At 40.8% G+C, this 23,055-nt stretch overlaps 2 protein-coding genes across 2 annotated transcripts; both read right to left on the bottom strand.

The window, feature by feature from the left end:
- Positions 1-4,814: 4,814 nt before the first annotated feature.
- LOC311000307 (phosphatidylinositol 4-phosphate 5-kinase type-1 gamma-like) lies at positions 4,815-18,063 on the bottom strand (the record flags this gene model as incomplete). Its single annotated transcript, XM_083990985.1, has 18 exons — positions 4,815-5,056; positions 5,609-5,695; positions 6,673-6,747; positions 7,454-8,009; positions 8,108-8,176; positions 8,326-8,482; positions 9,489-9,662; positions 9,819-9,903; positions 10,100-10,148; positions 10,731-10,814; positions 10,900-11,108; positions 11,403-11,702; positions 12,306-12,458; positions 13,966-14,083; positions 14,217-14,347; positions 14,485-14,574; positions 14,711-14,739; positions 17,979-18,063. The coding sequence occupies 17 exons, from the start codon at positions 18,061-18,063 to the stop codon at positions 5,612-5,614; spliced, it is 2,448 nt and encodes an 815-aa protein (XP_083847111.1). The 3' UTR covers positions 4,815-5,056; positions 5,609-5,611.
- Positions 18,064-19,174: 1,111 nt separating this feature from the next.
- LOC311000469 (phospholipid hydroperoxide glutathione peroxidase-like) lies at positions 19,175-22,802 on the bottom strand. The gene is made up of 7 exons (XM_083991192.1): positions 22,680-22,802; positions 21,779-21,876; positions 21,517-21,661; positions 21,011-21,162; positions 20,142-20,166; positions 19,983-20,042; positions 19,175-19,717 (listed from the first exon to the last, which is right to left on the bottom strand). The coding sequence occupies exons 1-7, from the start codon at positions 22,743-22,745 to the stop codon at positions 19,685-19,687; spliced, it is 579 nt and encodes a 192-aa protein (XP_083847318.1). The 5' UTR covers positions 22,746-22,802; the 3' UTR covers positions 19,175-19,684.
- Positions 22,803-23,055: the final 253 nt, after the last annotated feature.

Raw genomic sequence — 23,055 nt, 5'->3', positions numbered from 1 at the left:
ATGAGTCACAATTCACTGTGGGATTGTTATTACAGGAGGCGCCATAGGTAGAAATATTTACCTGCTCTGAATATAAAACATTGATAATTACAGCTTTTAACATAGATAAATGGTTTGTATAATATTTTTTAGGAGATAGTTGCTGTTGTTTTTTTCAATTTCTGCATTTTTGCATAGAGTAAATGGAGAAAAAAAACAATATTTCAAACTCTCTTTTTTCCATTTCCACCTTTTATGTATTCCAGTTACTTTTGAGAATAGGTAGAGCTTAACAATTTTACCAGAGATATACACGTATTAGAACAATAATAGTCATTGATAAGCAGAGCACTGGGAAACTGGACCAATATCAGAGACTCAGAGGCTTGCACAGGGAGAAATAGCATTACTGGTGTAGGGGGTGAAACGCCATCCACCCTCACTGTGTATGCATGCATGTGCTTCTGTGTGTTTAGGGCATTCATCCATGTCATCCAATTTCAATATTTAGGCGAACCTCCAGCCCTGCAAAGCCCCCAGGTTTGATAAACCTCGACAAAAGCACCGGGATGCGTTTATTTTCCATTTCACCAAAATGTCATGCGAGTGAAAACCTCATGAGCAAGAGAGAGAGAGAGATTGAAATGAGAGATGGGTGGAGGAAAAGGGGAAAGTTTTGTCCTTCATCAGCCCTCCATTCCTCCATCTCATTAAGGATGGATAGATGATCAATAGGAGAAAAGCAGTAGAAGGGGATTAGGATTAGAAATCGATGGCTTTGTTTTCTTTAGCCTGCCAAAGATAAACACTGCCTTAAGACACTGACAACGCAACACAGAGACTTTCACAGCTTTTCATCTGTGTGTGAGAGGGCACGACATTCCCTGTGTGTGGACAGACAGACATCTGTTTGCAGCTTCTCATGCTGAGTTAAAAAGAGACGCTTCGATCCCTCCACCAGATCGGGAGGAAGAGAGGAGGGGATGGGCGCAGATCCAACTTTGTAGTTGTGAGATTCAACCTAGACTGTTGATATTTTACAGACTTTCTGGTCAGTGCACTGCAGCACCAGGACCCATGATATGAACATGATGGAGCTGCGTGTGGGAGGTGCAGGTTGTGTATGACAGATCAGAGATTGACTGCTAGTTCACACCAAGTCACCGTTTCAAGACTCTCTGAGAATAGCAGAGCGGAGATGACTGATGAAGAGGTAGTAGGCTATCGTAATTGGCTCTCTGCAAAGAGGAGTGATGCTCCTAAAAACCTGAGTGGGCTGCAAGGAGTGAGGCAAGGCATTCTGGGTAGGTGAGGCTTCACCTCCCACACAGAGATTCAAAAACATACCCCCTGCTTTGATCTCTCCCTGCTTTCTCTCTCACTCACTCCTCCTCTGTCTCTCTCCTTTTCACGTGCACACACAAACACACACACACACACAAACACACATGCACACGCCGCACGCTCGCCCTGTTTGTTGTGGCTTTCGCCCCTCTCTCCTTTGAAAGAACAAAGGCATTTGTTTGTGTTCCCTGCAGATGAAAGCCCATCTTTGTGATGTCCAGTTCACCCCAGGTACAGACCATTTCTAATTTTTCTTTAAAAAAATTTCCATTGACAACTTCAAACTTGGTCATCATTTATTTTACTGTTGAGCTTTTTGTATGTGTTCGCGCTGTGTGTGTGATAATAACCACGATGATATTGTTCCTATTCAGAGTCACAGGTGTCTGATGTGTCCCCAACCGGCACTTGGCAGAAAACAGGGTGAGGAACAGAGACAGACCGAAAGACTTTCATGATTATCATAGCTCCAATCCAGCTGACATCTGACCAAGGGTGGACAGTAATAAAGTATAGATGTACTTGAGTAGAGAATATTGGTATATTTTTTAATAACTATACCTTATCTGGCTATAACTTATTGTTCTTAGAAATGTATGACTTTAACTCCACTACAAAGGCAAATATTGGTCTTGTCCGAAGTCCATGATTGAAATGTTAGAAATGATCAGATGTGTTTTCATAGCCATTTCCACTGAGTTTGGTTTGAATCATATTCTACAAGTTTTTTATTCTATAGGCATTACCATCAGTCAGCCAATTGGTTGGTTGGTTGTTTCAGAGTGATAAGATTTTATATACTATGTGGAACAATACAACAATATGTTGACAGTAAGTATTAAAAACAACAATAATAATAAAATAACAATAAAAGGATCTACATATACTCCGACTCAAGTGATGGAGCTGTATACTTTGTCAACCTGCATCTCTATTGGCATGATTTCCGACAACATGAGCAGCCTTGACATGCAAACACCATGACAACCTTATTTCCCATCAGAGCTGAAAGAATAGGTCTAATTATGTATTACATATTGATTATTATTAACAAATCCTACGAAAAAGACTAAACCCCAACAGTGTGATAATTTGGATCCAATCACCAATCTATAACAGCCTCAAGCCTTTTGTATTCCACTTCATATTTACAATACATCTTTATAGACACTGATTTATAGTAAACATTATACTCTGAAGGTAAATAGTGTATCTGTAGAGGACTATTTTTACCTGTGGATTAACACATATTTGGTGCTCCTCAATTGTGGCAGGAGAGTGGTGTATGTGTGGGATGAATTTAATATAATCAGTGTAATTATGCGGCTAAATAATATGTACTGAATAGTTTTCAGTCAGTTGCACCACCGGACTGGTGAGGGAATAACCTCCAGGCAGAAAATCAAGGAGAGGGAATTGAGGGGGGAGGAGAGGGAGCAAAAGGATTGTGCCTGTGTGTGTGTGTGTAGGCATGTGTTGGTGTGTGTGTGTATTTAGATGGAGAGGGACAAAAAGAGAGGAAAATCAAGCAGAGGGACAATTTCATTTCAGGACAATTGGACAGTAGGCCGCTGATCCTTGTCCATCACACATTCCATCATGGCCTGACATGGCTGACTTGCTGCCCTGAGTGACATTCACAACTCTGACTCACACAAAGCACACACATGCATACTGCATGTGCACACACAAAACAATACTGTGAGCACTTGCCTCATGTCTTCTTGCCACATTGCACATTTTCTCTCACTTGATTGTAGAGCGAGAGAGACAGAGAGAGTCTGTATGCCATATGAAAACAGATAGCTAGATCATCCCTATTGGCTGCTTTGTTTGAAGCCATATTGAACACTATGTTTTATTTCCATTTATTTTTAGCAGCAAACCCTCTGCAGAGAAAATAAAAAAAATCCAGCCCCAGTGAAAACCAATCAGTATTTCATACCGTTATGTTTATGTGTGTGTTGGTGGCGGGTTGAGGTATGAGGTTTTAATTATGAGCTCCTATTTTACGATCCATCAAGAACACTATAAAATTCATTATGGCCTATAGGCAGCTCATATACTGGCATATGCGGTTGTCCAATTTCATTTTACAATGCATAATAGAGTTTTGAATTTCCAAGTAGACCAAAATACTGTATGGGATTGTACTCAACATGACCTACGACATAGATGTGTATTTTCTGAGACATTGTGGCGCCATCTAGTGAGCAAATTATACACATAACACTTTATATACTATATTCTCCTCCAGGCTGGTTTTTCAATCAGATTATTATAGAAAACACCAAAATCTAGCAAAAAAATTACACAATATAATCTTTATTTTCTTTTACACAGTGATGAGCTACAAACACTGTTGCCTACAAACAGGCATTTTAACTTCAGCAGACTCAAATGATACAATTAAAAGTTACAGCAGTGCTTACGACACAGACAGGAAGTTTAATTATGGTTAGGCTTGTATCATCATCACAGTAGATAGTCTGTCTTTTCTCACTAAATTGTATGATTTGATTTATGGTAAATCCAGCATCATTAAAGACCGGGGGATCTGTATTTCATATTTCTCACACAGCCAACATGCTTATAGCTGGTTCAGACTTCCATGGCTTATAACAACAAGTGGACGTTACATCTTTTGACGATATGACAAATAAGCAGGACAGAAAATCTTGCACTTACATATCTCCCAGTCACACGCATGCAAATACATGCACACACAGAGACATAAGGGCACGCACAGACTTACATGCATGTGCTTAAGCACACACAGATATCTACAATTTACAAAAGATAATTTGATTTTTTTTTTTCATTTTGCTCTCTTTTGATATATTTGTTACAATCCTGAAAAGTTGTAAATGCATGGCTGCTATATTGTTTGAACTCTGCTTCAAAGATTTGGTATTTATGCACAATAAAATACTCTGTATGTTTATATTTTTATGGTTTTTTCTCTCTCTCTCTCAAATGATTACATGTGACCGAAATATCAAAAACAGTTATGAAAATGAGTTTGTCGATAAGGCATTTTGAACACAACCATTCATTGTCTGATCAAAGTTTCTTGAATGGAACCATTAGAAACCACTGGAAAAACAAGACGCTGTGCAACACACAGCACACGAAACATTTACTGTATTTGAGTGCATTTTCACACAATAACTGACAAAATAACAAAACGTACACAATTTCAAAAGACCTCAGCCACATGTATTTTGATAAAGTGCTAAAAATAAAATTAAATACAGCTTTGACATGCCCCTAGTGAAAAATAAATGCATGAATAAACTCAAACTCAGTCAAAAAGAGGAAGTGATGTCATGTACTGTATGTCTGTATTGCATAGCCAGAGCTGGCACAGTGCAGCGAGACTCATGAGCACTAAAAACCTCCAATCAGGAAGCAGGACTGCAAGGATACCTGAACAGCCACCAGAGTCATTCACAGTAACTTGATGTCAGTCATATTTTCCATTAAACTGATTATTTGATATATTTTGTTTCTATGCATGTTATGTTTTTCTGTGCAATCTTTTGTGTTCTCGTATACTTGAATGTTTCTAAATTCATTCCTGTACTGTCACAGTTGGCAAAGCGAGTTTCCACATGCAGCGTTGGGCAACCAGCATTAAATCTTCATAATGTCCTGGTGGCTTTATTATTGAAACCTTGCAGCCTCTGTATATGGACATATCCTCTGGCTCCACCCGTCACTGCTGTCTCCACTGTTCGAGAAATAGAGCGAGAGAGAAACAGCGGATTAATGCAGAAGAAATTAATGGTGAATAAATATATTCACTCATCTCTGCTTGATGTATTAACTGTTTGTTTGTTTATTATTAAGATCCCCATTAGCTGCAGCAAAGCCACAGCTATTCTTCCTGGGGTCCAACAGTATCAAATATATAGTTGAAAACACAAAACATAAACATTATAAAAATTAAAAACAAAAAACAAGTGAGCGATATGCTTCACCTAACGAAACAAAAACAGAGTGAGCGTTTACATTTCTTAACTGTGCTTCATTCATTCTTCGTTATATTAATTGTTAACATACTAATTTCTACATATCATATATGTATACATCATTACATATCTACTAACACATCATACATATCATATTGTATATACATTCATTCTACAGAATATACATTATAATAACACACATCATATATCCATCGAAATATACTACATATATAAATATACCATGTTGTCTTACTTTGGTGCTGTTTTATTAATATTTTGAACTGAAAGTCATGAACAAACTGTACTCTTACCGTTTAACTCTCCCCATCAGAGCCCCTCCTGGACTCTGAGCCGGGGTGCAGAGGAGAGTACACCCAGCTCCGGTCGTCCTGAGTCTGCTGTCGTTGAATTCAACCAGCAGAGGGCAGCGGTAGGGACAGAGGATGAGAGGAGGAGGAGAAGAATGAGAATTGACCTGAAGAAAGTTATCTATATTATAAACAGTTATGAGCACAATCCCCAGACAGTGAGCTGTGCAATTCTGCATGGTTTACACTGAGCTCATGGTCACTATGGGATTGGTTATTATTGTTCAGAAGATGATTTATTTATCGTTTTTTGTGTTTTCAATGATCATGTCTTGTACGTTAAGATGCATCAAGTTGAAAAAGAAGATGAGATGTTTTAATTTTTTTTTTCTTTACAAAGACCATGATATAATGTTGTTTCAGCCTCTGACAGATGCTTCAGTTGGAATTGGGAAACTTTTGAGTCTATTTGAAGACGATTGTGGAACTGTTTATCTATGTCGCCAGGACTGTCAATCACATCTGATCAAACCACAGTCACACATACTTAATATACGCAGATTTTTAGGTGCTTTACAATGTGCCAAGCGCAGCTTTAATAAACAGGTAATTTTCACCTGTCAGCCAGGCACTGACAACATTAATCAGCCTGTCAGCTCCTCTGTGCTAACTGGGAGCTCGAGGGCAGAGGCATGAGGGATCATTAAGAATACAAAGCCAGTATAAGTGACAGTTAACTCACAGCAGGTCCAAGATCCTCAAACATCTAATTTAGTTTGAGTAGTTTACCAGAGGTGTGATCCATGCAGAGGCACGCTCTTTTCAAATGCACAAAGAGACGCATCAGAAGCTGCAGCTTGTTGATGTGGGATTTCTTTTTTGTAGACTTCAACATTAAATAAATCATGTGAAATGCACTGTAGATTTCTTTTAAGTGCCACTGAAGATCCATAAGTGGCTGTGCTTCACTGTGACAGTCCCAGTGGAACAGTTACCAGCGACGCCTATGCATGTGGGAGCAGTGTCTAGCATTGCAAATGACTCTAACTACCTCGGTGGTGACTTACATTGTAACTTGAGCTAGAGTTTAGCTTACGACGGCCAAGAACAGGAGAGTACACCCAATATCTGCCATCTGCATACTGATGGATGGACACACACACACGCGCACAGATGAACACACAGATAAGTATGATGTGTTGACAGGAAAATAAAAGGAATTGAATTATTATACAACAAAGGAGAAATATAAGGGATGACGTGAAGCAGTTATTACAGAGGCTAGATGGAAAGAAAAATGTGAAAATTTAGTATGAATGCAATGATGTAGATTCATCAGCAGAAATTCACACAAAAGACAGAATTGTGGAGTGCTGTGCATGACATTGACAGGCGCATGAATGCAGATTGACAGATATAAATACATCATGCTGTGCAGGAAAGACAACCCCAGTGTTTCGCTGGTACATTCAAAAGCATGAACTATGACTGGTGGCGGCTTCGTGCTTCAGGAAAATAAAAGCATTTTGGACAGCGAGAGCAACCCCGTGCATACCGCAACACACACACACGCACCCTCCCCCCTCACCATCATAACTCTACCACGCTGTCCTGACTGGGCCACTGCAAGAGACCCAGTAAATCAAAGAAGAACAGAGGAAGAAAAAAATGTCTTACTGGAAGTCTTATTGGATTCATCCATTATATATGATGTACTGTATATGAAATTATATATCGTTTATTCTGTCTGGTAAGATAACGGCAGTTCACCTTTCTCCTCACTTTGAACATCCTTAGCAAACAAAAAACGAAAAACAAGAGCACTGAAAGATGATTAAAGGGACTTACAAAGTAGATGTCGGACACCTGCACCTCCCCATCCAATGAGTTGTGGCTGCTCGACACGGACAGCTGATTGCACGACATACGTGGCGCCCGCTCAGGCACCTGGGGGCTCGGAGGGATGGAGGAGGGAGGCGTGGAGGGGAGATGGTGAGGGGAGCTCTTGGTGGAGGAGCGCGGGGATGCGGGGCAGATGGGAGTAAATGCTGACGCGGGAGGGAGCGTGGGGGCGTTTGCTGAGGCGGGAGCTGTGGATTGTGAGGCTGAACGAGAGATCAGAGGAGAAAGAGTGGAAGACTGAGTAGCTGCGGGAGACGTGAGCGGCTTGGTGGACGGACGGATGGAAGAAGAAGAAAGTGTGGCGGATGACTGCCCGGGTGATTGAGCGGCGGAGGGGGAGGAGGCGAAAGAAGGAGGAAGGGTAGAGGAGGAGTATGCTGAGGATGGACTGGCAGAGGCGGGGGTGGATGACGCAAGGACCCGGGGAGGACGGTCAGGTGACAGGTGGCTGGGAGAGGTCATCTCTGTCATCTTTGTGAGCTCTGTGCTCTTTGGGATTTTACTGTATGAAGCAAGATGAAGAACAAAGTTAAAATACTGTCACACAGGCAGCTATAGAAATGATCCTCATATTTTCATCCTGTATATATATGTGTGCACCTGAGCTCCACCTCCACTGTTATGGTGTCCTGCTTTTCCCCATGAACCTCAACTATCTCTTTTTGTGACCTGAAAAAACGAATAAACAGAGGGTGTGAAAAGCGCAGAGCACATGGGGAGCAGCAAACAGAGTGATGGGTGAACTCACAGCACAGGTATCACAGCATACTAATCAGAAATGCAGAAATGACACCGCATATTCGTGCAAGTAGTCTGACCTGACCACAACTGGTGAATGCATTTGTCTCCTGTAGCGTGGGTGCTCTGGTGTATCGAAGGGGGTGGTGGGTAAGGAGTTGTTTGAGGAAAGCGTGGTAGCGATAGACGCTGTGGTTGCGTCTTCAAATGAAGGAGGAGTGCAGGGTGGTTCTCTCCCTGAGAGGCATAATTAAGTAAGAAATTGTAAGTCATATGCAGGACAAATTAAAATGTACATGAAAAAAAAATAATGAACAGAACTTAATTGCTTTAACATAATTCTGCAAACTAAAATTAGACATCTACAAAAGCAGCAGTGCTGTATGTGTGTTTGTACCACACTCAATAATTCACTCAAATTGTCTTCTTACTTCTTCACTGATCTCAGAGCTGTCTGTCTATACATTGTAGACTGCATAGGACTTGTTGTTTCTTCTTATTCACATTGTACTAATTTCATATTTCCATCACTGAATGTGAACAGTGAATATTGCATGTTATGATGTCATAATGTCCGCCTGACCTCTTTGTATTCAAGGTAACAAAGTAAAATACTACCTAGAGCCTACCTACCTACCCACTTCACTTTCTTTAGTGTAGCACAATTATTAATAGGTGTAACTGTGTGAACATCTCACATCATAGTCTCTGAAAGTGTAGAGGTTTTCTCTGTACACCTAGTCTCAATTTGTATAAGGTTTTACTTTGATGCTGTTGCCACTACTGTTATTCTGCTGCTGCGCTTCTTTCTCCACAGGGATCAATACAGGTTCATTTCATTTCATTTAACAAGAAAATGGAACACTCAAGTGCAGACAATTGAAGTTAATAGTGTGTCAAGTTCAGAAAGACAAAAGGCAGCAGGGGAAAACAGGCACTCACTAGTTCACTCTGTTTTATAGTATTTTATTCCAGCATCACTCGCATGCTGCTTGGACATTTCCTGACTACCTTGGATGAGGGCAGCCCGCCTTGAAAAACACTGATGAAAATGTGATCCACAGCGTCCAAACAATCCCAGACTAATTAGTCCACGTCTTGTTTGAAATAAAACATCTCATTTTGTATTGTAATGAAAAAAGACAGCGTGGTCCTTGTGGGAAACATGTTTCTATTTAATCAGGTCTTTAAATGTTGAGCTTCAAAATCGCTGTGGACTATAACAGAGTTTAACAAGTCCTACCATTGTCCTCCAACCCCGGGAAGCTGCGAGCTCCTCGTAGGTTCTCCAGATTGTCCAAGTTTTCCTGCTTCTCCTCACTCAATGAGGGACGTTGTCCAGCTGAACCGGTTCCAGCACTGGACTTGGACATGGAGAGAGCACCTCGGCCTCTTTTAGATGGAGAGGATCGCAATGCTGTCAAAGCAGAGGAGACTTTAGTATTACTCTCATTCCAAAAAGTAAAATGGTGCAGTAACTAATTTGGAGGAAAACAATAAGTAAATTCCTTATTGGTATTGGTGTTAACAAACATGAAGTGTAGGAGTATATGGTTCATGTTTAAAGACTCACAGCAACTCTTCTTGAAGACGATGGTGCTACAGAATTTGTAGAACCTCTCAGCATAGAAACCAGGTCTGTGAACTGACACTGTGTCCTGATGGAGGGTTGAGAGAGCAATAACAAAAAGAAAACAGGCCAAGGCAACTTTAATGATGTTGCACTTTTCATTGACAAAAGCAGTCAAGGCAGATTGCCTATTTCATGAAAGACAGACATGGCACAATAAAACAAAAAGGTTTGTTTTGCCTGGATCCAAACCATTATGTAACAGTTGTGTGAAAGCTACTCACCCCGTCATGAATAAGGGACTTCCAAGAGTGCTCCAGCTTCTTAATAAGCCTATCAGAGAGGACAATTAATCGATTTAGCTTATTCTGTGACTTGCCAAGGTTACCTGGCCACTCAAGGCTGAATCAGACTAAAGTGTGAATTTTAAAAGACTTGATCTAATATTAAACCCTCACATCCCTGTATGTGCACACAGCTCTGTTCCCCCTCCATTTGTATTTATTTAAAAACAATGTGACACGACTGGGTCAGTTTTTTTTTCTGGGACCTTTCGTCATCTTTTAATATTGCAGGCACATCAAGCCTGGATTACTACTGTATCAGCCAATCCACCAACTGCTTCCTGAGTTTGGAGCCTGCGAGAAATCCAATAATTGTCATCTGATGCGTGTGCATGTGCAACCTTTCAGAGTATCTCAGACTGGGAGGTTAGTGCATTGTTTGAGGTCATATGTACAGCACTTTCAACATTAATGAAATAACTACAATACTTTGGATTTATTACAATCTATTTTCTTTTTAAATTTAAGTGTCATTCGTTTTCTTTAAGGTTCACTGAAGTATATGGGAGGTGTGTATAAAACAGGCTCTGTTTATGCTGGAGGAACAGCCTCTAGATTTTTTGTTGCCTACCTGTAGGACTGCAGAATATCAATGATCCCAATAAACAGCAGGAGGCGCTCTCCTTTACCACTAACAGCTGGAATGCCACCCATGCTACAGACAGAGAGGGGAACAATATCATCATCTGGATCATTTTGTAACACACTGATGAGGGAAATCCGATTAAAAGACAACTTACGTGTCATCGTGGTCCAGCGTATCCCTGCATGTGGAGCCTCCCTGTATAGACTCCATTGCAGTGGAGTATAAGGCTCTCTGTGCTGCAGGTTTCTTCTCATCCCCACCTCCTGCAGGCGAGCCCTGGGCCTGAGCCTCTCTTTCTGCTTGTGTCTTGTTGTGCACCCCGAGCAGCAAACTGTAGTCCATGATCTTAAAACTCTCCAGAACCTAACACAAAACACATGGGAACACTACATTTCAAAACATTTCCCAAACCCCCAGGTAATAGTATAGATTAAATTTTACAGCCAAAGGCATGGTGAAAATTAACATCAACATTAAAAATGGATTAGCCACATAATCTGTTTTTTTTATTCTACCTTTTAATGGTTTTAAATTCATCTATTAATAGATGGAAATAGTTAAATACTTTATGTGTCCTTGGCTGTGCTGCTGTGCACAGTGTTTTTTCTATTTATATAAAATAATGTGCATCTAGCTCCTTCCTCTTATGTTTCTCACCAGACAGTCTCTTTGCAGCGTTTTGACCAGAGCACTGTACGTGTCTTGGTCCATAGTGAGGCCATCTGGAACATCATTCAGAAAGTCCAAGTCTTTATAAGTGGGTTTGGATTTCTCTCTTTCCTTCTTGGAAGCTCGTCTCTTGTATGTGGAGCCCTTCAGGTCAAACTTGAGGTGCATGCGTACAGAGCGTGGTAAAATATTGTTCATCACAACTACTCTGATGTTCTTTCCCCCACACTGGACACAATAGAGGCCAAAAAACTTCGGCAGCAAAGTCCTGGGGTTCTGGTTCAAGTTCTGGAGTGGGGTTGGTGCGACAGACATGGGAGAAGAGAGAGAGGGAAATACAGAAATGTTATTTGGTAAGAAGACATGTAGCCTATGTGGTTTGGCCCCAGTGGAGTGCACCTGCCAAACAGCGTGACACATCCACAGGCCTCGCCTATAGGTGTGTCTCTGCTGTGTGCATGCTTAGCCTTTTAAGGAGTACTTAGCCCCGGTCTCGGTCAGGTACAACCTCTCTTATCTATCACAAAGTCACCTGCTGGCGTCACTGCTGACTGGGGCCAATACCAAGGGGTAGGATAAAGAGGATAAAGATGAGTACACGTTTCTGCTGCTGCTTTGCTCTTAAGCATGCACTCATGTACACAAACAATATACACCCTATAACTAATATATAGACATACTATTACAAAACATATGGCAAGGATTCTCCTTTCTCTATGTGCAGTATGGCAATTTAGTAGACATGTACTGAAGATAAAAAAGAAAAGAAAAGAAACGCTTTATACTAAATATAATATCATAAATATAATAAATAAGTATAGTAATATCTTAATAATAAAATAGTGTGCAACTGAAATAGTTCTCATGAGTGATAAGCTCTGCTTGACTTACCATGTAGTATCCAGGAAGCAGTTTTTGTAGAAACTCAGCCTCCTTGTGCAGGACAGTTTTGATTATAAACTCATCATCACGTGTTACGTAGAATATGGAGCCACTAGCTCCTGGATTTGTCAACTCGATGAGTGGCTCGTTACATAGAGAATACTAGACAGGGTGGAGACAGAGAAAAAAAGAAACACAGATTAAAAATAAAACTAAAATCTTGCCTTAAGTCAGGAAATTTGAAAAGACTGTTTCATAATAGCCATAAAAGCAGACTTCTTTTTTTTTTTTAAAGCTTACTGCACTTGGTTAATGTTGGATCCAATAGAGAGCTCACAGAGCCAAACAAAAGACTAATATATCCACCCACTCGCATGGCACAGCTCATCAGCAGCAAAAAGGGAACTTTGTTTTGTAAGTGCAAGGGCATACTCACAGCTGACTACAAAAAGGCGTTCTGAGTGTAGGTGGGAAAAAATTAAACATCTAGAATGACATTCATGCACAAAGCATAGTATTAGTAATCCCAGAGAAGCTTCTAAATTCACTGTGGTAATGCTGATTCATGCTGGCGCTGAAGACAATGTGGACTACCAGGAATTTGTTGAGCTATACTGGACAATATTAAACTGCAGCCCAACATCAACAGTCCAACAAGATGAACAGGCTTAAATCCACAGTGGGTATCTGAGAGAAATGATCTATTGCTCTTTGTTAATTCGTCGAACCAAGTAATTGAATTTTCCATAGCTGAAGCGAAACAATGCAATTATACCACTACTCAGCCCCTCCTCCTCCTCCTCCTCCTCCTCCTCCTCCACCAACACAAACATGAACTACTCTCCAACTGTCTGCTGCCACAACTTGGAGTTTAAAAAAGACGGCTTTAGTCTCTAATCTCCCTCTGGCACAGGTAGAATGTGAGCTTAGACATGCAGCTGAGCACATGTATGTGAGTGTGTGTAAGTTTCTGTGTGTGAGTGTGAGTGTGAGTGTGTGTGTGTGTACCATGACATGAAAAATTTATGAGGGCATGTGTCTTTTTTGCAGTTGTGTTAGCACGATTTTCTTTTTTATCCGTGAAGGCGTTTAATGATCACATTCACATCACAGAGGGAGTTTTCTTTGATAACGCATTAATCATTAGTCACATACTGTCAGCGGGATCCTTGCATGAATCTATGTTTAGCTTATGTTTGCTGGTATCATACTGTGTTATTGTTTTCACTCCAATCAAATGAAATGTAATAGGCAAGGGAAACAAAACACTGATTTTTCAGACCTTTAGTTTGACAAATTACCAATTTATGAAATGTAAATGGGTAAATACCACTGCAGTTTTCAGCTTTAATGTTGTTTTGATATTACTTTGTTATTCATTAATGTACTTTTTTCAGGCAATAATGTAATATAATTTAAACTGACATTACATAATTACTCTCTGTTGCTCTTTCTCTAAAGCTCAGCTCTTCAGTTGTGCAGCAAACCATCAGGAAGGTGGCTCTTAGTTAACTATCCGGTATTTTGGAGTAAATAACCATGTACATGTGTATGTGCATAATTGCTGGTGCTGTATGTAGCAGTAAGCATCCCACTTGCACAACCCTGTTATGAGGCATTCAGATATTTTAAATGTGTCATGAGTCATCATACAAAACAAATGTCTCACCAAGTAGTCATCTGGTCGGATCCCAAACAGCTCTCGGAAGTAGCGGAAGGCCACAGGAGCGTAGGTTTTAAACCTGAAGTCTGGGTAGTGGTGGGCTGGTGTGAGGTTGCTGCCTTCACTGTGTGGAACAAGGTGGGACCATTAGAAAGAGTGAAAGAGGGTGAAACATTATATAAGATACTTCCCACACACATATGCTCATACATACAAACAACACACACTCTCTCTCTCTCACACACACACACACACACCTGGGGAAGAAGATGCTTTCAACCACATAGAAGTCCTGCATCAACACATCCCTCTCAGGCTTGGAGCTGAGGTTACCAACAGTATATCCAATACCCAGCTGGATGGCCCCTCTCAAGGCAGAGGAGGTGGTCTGGAGGTGGAGAACAGGGAAAAGAACACGCAGACTAAGGTGTAGGTGGAGAGTAGTTGATGAAGTCGTGACACCAAGCACAACTACAAACAGTGTTTAAGACAAAACAGAGAGAGAGAGGAAAATGAAAGTTTCACCTTCTTGTATGTTGTCTCTCCAGAGGCATCTACCCTCCTGTGGCCAATCTTTTTCTCATGGGCTTGGCCCGCTCCGAATGGGGACGGCATCTGCCACAAGGAAAGAAATGGGGAAGTGCAAATGTAGATGTGATACTACATATATTGTGTATCATCCAATCAGAGGTCAGACAGAGCAAATCGATACAGATGAAAGAAGGGAAAGAGAAGACGGGTAGCGTCTCACCTCTGTTATCTGAGCCCTCTTGGCTGAATCTGTGGACAGAAACAGAGAGAGAAGACGCAGGAGAAACAGGGTGAGAAGTGTATATTATTCACAATGACTTGAGCAATTAATTATGTCTTTGTTTTGGGACTTGGTGATTCTTACACAAGTAAAGCAGGTTTAAGAAATACACACATAGACAAGCCTCAAGGCAGATAGAGACTATAGATACATTCTCTGTGATCTGATAAAGAAAATGAGACGATATGCAATAATTCAGGCATATCTGATCTGTATGGGATCAACTAAATATCTTGAAATACACAGAAAAGTAACAACCAGAGAAACTTAATCTGCTGATCAAGATGGTGCGATTCAATCGAAAGTTCCAGAGCCGCTGCTAATGAAGCCTGTGGTGCGTTTATTTTTATCAACATCCAGATCTACATCCTTTTGCTAACTTTAATGTGTTTATTCAAAGGTAGCATGCACAACGCATCTATACTGTCTACAATAGAATCAACTAAAAGTTAATTCCAATACTAACACAATGCTGCATATTCAACTTCATCAACCTAGTTCCTAATAAATTGGTGGTTAACTCACCAGCGGAGAAGTTCAGTGGCTACAGGTTACCCATGTTTGATAATCCAGAAAGAAAAAACACAAAAATCCTGACTAAACCAAAATCTGACACTCAGTGGTCAGACTGCTGCAGTGTGCAGTCAGTTTTTTTCTATTCCTGGATCAGTAAGATTTGTACCAAGAAGGTAAAAACTCTATTGGATTGACTTCCTCCTTAATCTGAGTGCTGCTATTGGCTGAGGTGTCCAGATCACACCACTGTCCAATCACACATGAGGATTAGAGAGACTCTTTCCAACCGACATGAAGGACGAGTTCTTCAGAGCTGTGTCTGTTTGTTGAGGAGGGTGAGTGAACAGGAAGGAAGGAAGTGAATGGGAAAATAAACAGTACATGACAGTACTTCAAGCTATTGGTTTAGTGAACACTATAATGCTACATTTCAGGTCACGTGAGGGTGAAGATTAAGTGAAGCGTGGCTGATAGAGTGGGGATAATGAAACTTTAAGCCATGTTTAAGCACACAGCACAAACTGGTATATAAAGCTTTCACCAAGGCACCACAAAATACAACAATAGTTCATATATACTTTAATATCTGGTGATGATTTCTGACTTTCTGACTTGGTGGATTAACAGATGCAAAAATCATTATTCTGAACCGTCAAAATTTAAACTTGAAATCCTGATAACAGTGAGGAGGCACAGCCCTCTGAAGCCACACATGTACATGTGAACCTCTACTCTGGCTCCAGCTACATTACATAGCCACTGCATTAATAATAAGGCGAAGACTCTACAGCCATGTTAGTGTCTCTGAGGCTGCACAGGAAGGCTTTGACTCATAAACTGAGGCGAACATGCTCAGTAGGAAGGTTTACCATGCACACCATCTTATTTGCTAAAATGTGTTTAGTACAAAAAACCTGCAGTGCGACCAGGGCAGATGTCATTACTTTTTTTAGGTAATTAAACAAATCAAAATGTTGACCTAATGGTGAAGCTATACTGAACTATACTGAATATTAATGAATCTAACAAGATGCATTAAATCCAATGGTTGCTAAGATACGTATCTGGACCAAACGTATTGAACCTACTGTAATAACCAACAAATAAACCACCATCGCTATAACCTTGAAACCGAGGCTAAACATTTAGGAGGTGAATTGTAAAATGTCGGGGGTATTTTGGTGCATGAAACAAGCTCAGGAAACTGTGCCAAAATACATCATGTAAAATCGCAGCAACAAAATTCAGCATTTGACTGAATTTCATTGATTTCTTTGATCCTTTAAAGCCCTTTCGTGCAGTGACAGGACACACAGGGCTGCCCACACCTGTAAACTGATTAACGCTGCATCAAAGCCAGTAAGGCAGAACAATGAGAAGGAGTATCCTAGGACAGGTGCAGACACAAAGAGTCTCTGTGGGATTAGGGTCATGCCAGAATAATGTGCCACTGAGCTGCAAGCAACAAAACAGGAATAACACACTGTAGTATTTCTGATCATTGTGTGAGGGAGGATCAGACTGCCTGTAAAGTGATGTGCCGCCAATGACTTAGACTAAAACACACTAAAGCAAATGCACATTTACCGAAAGCTCACTGAAAAACAATCTTCCCCTGATGGAATATTTCATGTCAATGTTAAGAGAAGTATGCCTTAAGGCCTGTGTGTGTGTCATAGTTAAGAGGATTAGATCTCTCTCTTATCAACTGAGAAAATGGCGGCCTGTTGCTGTGACATTAATGCGACACTACACATAGGGGTAGATTTTGATGCCCTGAGACTCTGTGTACAAGTCTAATCTGGTGGGTTTAATAGTTATCTTTTGTACACAAACATCCACTGTTATTGTGTATACAGGCGCATGCACATGCAAATACAACTTATTGGCCTTGATAAATTGAATAAATAAATGAGGATCAAATGTGCTTTCATTTTTTTTTCCACACAAAATGTTTGTACATTAAATATCATTAAACAGTCATGCCTATCCGGTCGTATTTGTAGCCATAACATCTGCAGAGATGCTTGGAACTGATACCCATCAGGGATTAGTGTGTGGTTTATGTTATAATTCCATATCAGATTATGTAAAGCACTCTTCAGATTTAGCTGGGAAGAGGAAGAGAAGGATGGTGAGACAGACAGGGACTGTAGAGGAGAACAAAATGACACTTGAGAGACCACCGGCCTGTTTGTTGTTTACTATAGTGAATTCTGAGCAGACCATCATGAGAAGGTGTCATACAGTACAAAGCTATTGCTCCTGCAGATACTGTGCATGCAAATACTTTCTAACATCAGTTTGTAATCAAGTCTTGTGGGACTGTGTGTATAGTATATCAGTGCTGTTTGTGCCAACCTGCATTAAGCCACTGACACTTTGGGCCAATTTACAACTGTGCAGCAGTCACTTGAATCTTGTCACCGTTATCTAACCAAGCAATTCATTATTCATTATTTCAGTAGCTTAGGTTTCCCTTCTTATAAATATGTGTCTGCTTAAGTGGCAAAAATATGTTTTTCTGCAGTGCAGTCAGTGTCTAGCTCCATTCACATATGAATGCATGTTAGCTAATTTAGGTCCATATTCATTCACAGTGCACCTGCTGTCACCGACTGCTGGGTTTGGGTAAAGCCCACCACCACCACAGAGGTTTATGTCTGTAACGCTAACTGGAAAACATACGAACCGGTGTCCCCCAGGTCAAGCTGCAGGCTGAGGCCGCCCTCGCTCGAAGTCCCGTCATCCCCGGTTTCCGCAGTCCTCCCGTCCATCCCGTCCCGGACGGTCGCTGACAACGACGACGCGCAGCCGTGTCCTTCCTCAAAGAGAACCAGATGCGGCGGTGTGCGCTGCCAGATAAGCTGCAAAAGCGGCGCTCATGTCACCTTCTCCTGGGTTTACTAGTGCTACAGCTGCAGACTACATAGCTACACCAGTGTTCGTTTGTCGCCGTGCGTCGGCAAACCCAGCGACACGTTCAGGGCCAGCGGCGCCGATCATCTCCGCCGCTGCTGTGCGTCATCATCACTCTGGCAAGGGCTGATGCGCGAGCCGCTACAGCATCATCCTCATCCTCATCCTCATCCGGCTCAGTTCACAAGTGACCGTATAACCGAGAGAGCGCCAGTGTCGACCACTGAGAGATATTTCACTCTTGTATGTCAATGACAGTTTAGTAGGGCACCCCCTTCAAAAAACAATAATAGCTGAATAGAAGCTTATATGATTAGATATAATATTAAAAAGTAATATACCACAAATTAAAGTAAGTGGAAATCATTAAAATTATCAAAATTAAGATTGTTAAATTGTTTTCTCTATGCCTAGTGGAAATGGCTATAGTGAGGTATATTCTAACAACAAATTTTCAAATGTTGGGCATTCGTTTTTACTACCATCCATTCATTGCTTTATGCAATAAGACTGTTTCCGTGCTATACAAATGTGTTGTGAATGCGCTCATTAACAAAACAGCAACAGCCTTAGAGGCATTCATGTGCCACGGATGCGAGCCAACATACGATTGATCTTTTTTGGTGTCAATTCTATTGATAATACATTCAAACCCAATTACACATTGTTGGTATTGATAGTACATTCTGCTTTTGGATAATTCCTCAAAACTCACACACACTGAATGGTAGTAGAGAATTTAAGTCATTTCTACAGACGGAAACTACTACAAGGCATTGCCATCTTAAAACTAGTCTATATGTTCAAATTGTGCAATGTAAAATCTTGTATTATCTGTTATAAAATATTTCAACAAATGTGCCATCACAACAAACAGTATATCTAACAGATAACTCCAATAACTCGCAGAAAGATAAAATGAAGTGCGATGCAGGTTTGATGAAGTGAATCTACATTGATAAATCAGTGTTTGAGACAGCATTTATTTTCCAATTTCAACACATAAGACATGGTACAGTGAAGGGCCCTTCGGCAAGTCAAGTGCAAGGTAATATTAAGATAATATTAATAATAATAATAATAATACTATCAGTAGCATGGTGGAAGTTGTGAAATGTATGGCATCCTGTGTCCCTGCATAATACTGACATTGACACATGCAAAGACTTGTCACTTAACATTCAGAAAGGACTAAATGGTGTTTGTATAAGAAAAAGGAATGGCTGTTCAGAGGCTGAAGTAAGGTGTAAAGTGTCTAGTTTGGACAACTAATGGAGTGCATGTCCTCTCACATAGACTTCTAGGGTTTGGTGTGCATGGGCTCTGGGGATTAGTTGCACGCTGGGAATCATCAGGCTTGTCCTCCCCAATGTTGGGTTTATAGACAGGCCGTCACTGGTCCAGAAACACATACACACAAATACCCTGAAGTCCACAGGAGAGGTCAGGGGTCAAACCATCACATAGCAGAGTGCTGTATTAGAGGTATGTGGGCAGGTCCTTCTCCACCACCTACAAAGAGAAACAAACAGAGTTTACTATGACAGAGATGGTGAATGACCCCATTGCTCATGCAGCGCCATGAACAGAGATTAAATATATATTAAAAAAATCGACAAAAACAGGTACATACTTGACCAAGCAGTTTATCTATACTTTGTTTTTCACACAAAGAATAATCTATGGCAAACATTCAGCAGCAAATTAACTGAATAAACCTCTTCAGACTTAAAAAAAACAAACATATATAGAAAAAACTACTATGTATGTCACTTACGCTGGGATCATCTGTTGGGCCATATCGCTTCACCACTTGTCCTTCTCTATTTATAAGAAACTGTTGAGGAATAGAGATCAGATTATTAGCACAACTGTTGACTTTCATGCACATGGCATGACACATTTCACTGATGATTTCACAAGATTAACAAATCACCTTAGTGAAGTTCCACTTGATGTTACTGTGGGGAAATGGAGAGGAGAAAGATGTTACAACACAGCTTAAAGCATTGACAACAAGACTTTTCTTCTTCTATGCTCTTTCCTTATATTGTAGCTCACAGACTAAGAGTCGATCATGTCCACACACATTGTTAGAAAACCACTGCTCACTGTTTGGCTTCTTTTATGACTGAGTGGTAAAGAGCCAGTTTGAGAAAAAAATCTTGTTGGCCCACACCTGACCGTGGAGCAAATAATACTCATTTCTTATTGTAATGATGATCTGTTTCTTGTTAAATTTTCCTGTTGCCGACCTGTTATCTTTTTACACCCCAGTTTTTGGCATGGATGTTGTCTTGTTATCAGACTGTCACATACAGCAGAATTTAATCTTCACACCCACTGTCATCTTTTTTTAATGGCTCCATGGACTATGCAAGGAAAAAACCCCACCTTGCCCAATGTGAATAAGAAACATAGAGGAAGAAAGTAAGGATTAAGTAACAGAAATTTAACAGGATGTGTGTTTTACATACAGGACAGAGTTGCCAACCTTGAAGAAGGTCTCTGAACCATATGCTGTGGTTGTACTTCTACAAACATCAACTCCTTAATCGGGAAATAATAAAGATTATATGCCTTTAAATACATCTGGGTATGTTGCAATCCATTTAGCAATAATCCTCCCAAACCTGTTTCAGGCAGACTTGTTTATTGTATATTTTATGCTACTAGTTGAAGATGTCAGAAGTTGCGAAAAGTTAGAGACTGAAAAATTATGAGGTTCTGGACTTTAGATGACTTGACCCTAAAGAAAAATGGTCTAAGTTCTTGTGCACAGTGTCATCAAGGACATTAACTCACTTTCCCAGGGTCCCTTTCCCTTTGGGCTGTGCCTTCATCCACTTCCACAGAGGGTGAGCATTATCACCATTCACATCGATCTTACTGAAGAGGTCAAACTCAGCATTGTAACCCTTCGCAAACTCTTTAATCTCTGCGTCAGTTCCCGGCTCCTGGACAACACACAAACAAAGACGCATAAGAGAATGAATAACATGAGTGTCCCAACTGTGCTAATAGCTTTACATGGTATGAGTATACCCATCTTGATTTATCTAAAATGCACAAGAATCCATCTATCCATCTTACAAGCTTGTTTTTAAACTGAACGGTGTAAAGTTGAATAATCATTTAAATCACTTCCATCCTGTCAGGTCACATTATTCAGGATTACGGTAACAGCAATACAAAGGAAGGGTTCAGGATTTACAGTTTATGTATTAACAACACTGGCAATGTTCCGCTGATAAGGCATGGAATAAAGAAATAAAAATAATGCTAAGTCATTATGAGGTTATGATTGTTACCTGTCCTCCAAACTGGTTGCATGGGAAGCCCATGATGCGTAAACCTTTCTCAGCGTAGGAGGCGTGCATTCCCGCTAGCTGAGTGTAGTTTACTTTGGTCTTTCCTCATTTAGAGGCTACGTTTACAATGATGCACACGTACCCTCTGGAAGGAAAAACAGAAACAGCAAGAAGGTAAACTGAGATAATAGGCACTACTGTCTGATGTGTACATTCAATTTACAGCAGCTTTAATATTCATTTCTGTGTATGTGTACATTACCTGTATTTCTCAAGAGAAACCTCATTGCCATCAATATCCTTGGCAGAAAACTCGTAGATGGATTTGGCACTTTGCCAGTCTCCAACCTGAGCAGCACACTGCATAAAGGTGAAGAATGAAGAATATGTAGGTGAATGTGTGTGACACATTGAGCAACACAACTTAAGACACAGGCTGAAGTCCAAGGAAGCAGAGCAGAGGGCAATGGTGAGCTCAACGCTAAAACCACGCAGGATGAATCACACACACGGGGCAAAACAAGGAAGTTACTCATCGCTCTTTCACATTTCAATCATATCATAAGTTACTGTTTTTACATAAAGAACCGGTTGAGGCGGTAAACTCAAATAAAGTGTGTAACGTTGTCTGTTCAAGACGAGATACCACAGGTCAACCGCCGCAAACTGAGCAGATAAAAATGAATACAGATAACACAAACAGAGGGTCCCCCTGGTCTGACGCTAGGTTACAATTACACTTAATAATCTTGCGGATTTATCACTATGGATTGTTGTGGACTCCAGCGGCATCTTTAATCCATAATTTACACAACAACAGGCCATAAAATAACACCAACCATCCTGTCGTGACAGGAAATGCGATAAATCTGAGTCCAGTTAATTAAACTTGTTAAAAGATGGTGGCTGAGTTGAAGGGTCAGACCGTTAACCGCATATCTATGCTCGTCGCACTATGCTCGGAGCTGCTAGGAGCTATCGGTTGCTGCTGCTGCATCGACATCGGACCCATTTGTGTGTTGCACCCCCATTTATAAATAGACGTCCTAACTCTGCCCTAGCGTTACAGCTCAGCTCGTTGACAGCAGCAGACACACTGATGTTTGGACCATAGCAGACAGTATAAACAGGAGAACCTGTTCCGTGGTGTCCTCAGTACTCACCATGGCTCTCTGCGCTGTTCTGCTCCCAACCACCGCTAACAACACTGTCCGCGTCAACAGCCGCATGGCGCGCGGCGGCAATAATGATGCCTGTTGTCGCGAGACCTGAGGCCCCGCCCACTGGGAAACACTGCGCACCTTCTACTGACAGCGGCTCAGTGACTGCGGTGCTGAGCCAGTTAAAAAGAAAGAAAAAAAGGTTAGCCTTTTAATAGCCTATATAGGTAGTCACTATTCACTAACTGGTTGCTCTGTTTTTTAGGTTTCTATCAACTGCTAGGGAAATATCTATACATTTATTTAGCCTCCGACTTAGTTTTACTAACTTTTGTCATAGGCTATGATTATTATGCTCTCTCTCTCTCTCTCTCTCTCT

This window comes from Trachurus trachurus (genome assembly GCF_905171665.1).
Source record: "Trachurus trachurus genome assembly, chromosome: 17".
Taxonomy (NCBI): Eukaryota; Metazoa; Chordata; class Actinopteri; order Carangiformes; family Carangidae; genus Trachurus; species Trachurus trachurus.
Note: the sequence above shows the minus strand (reverse complement) of the source record. Positions and strands in the feature narration are given on the sequence as shown.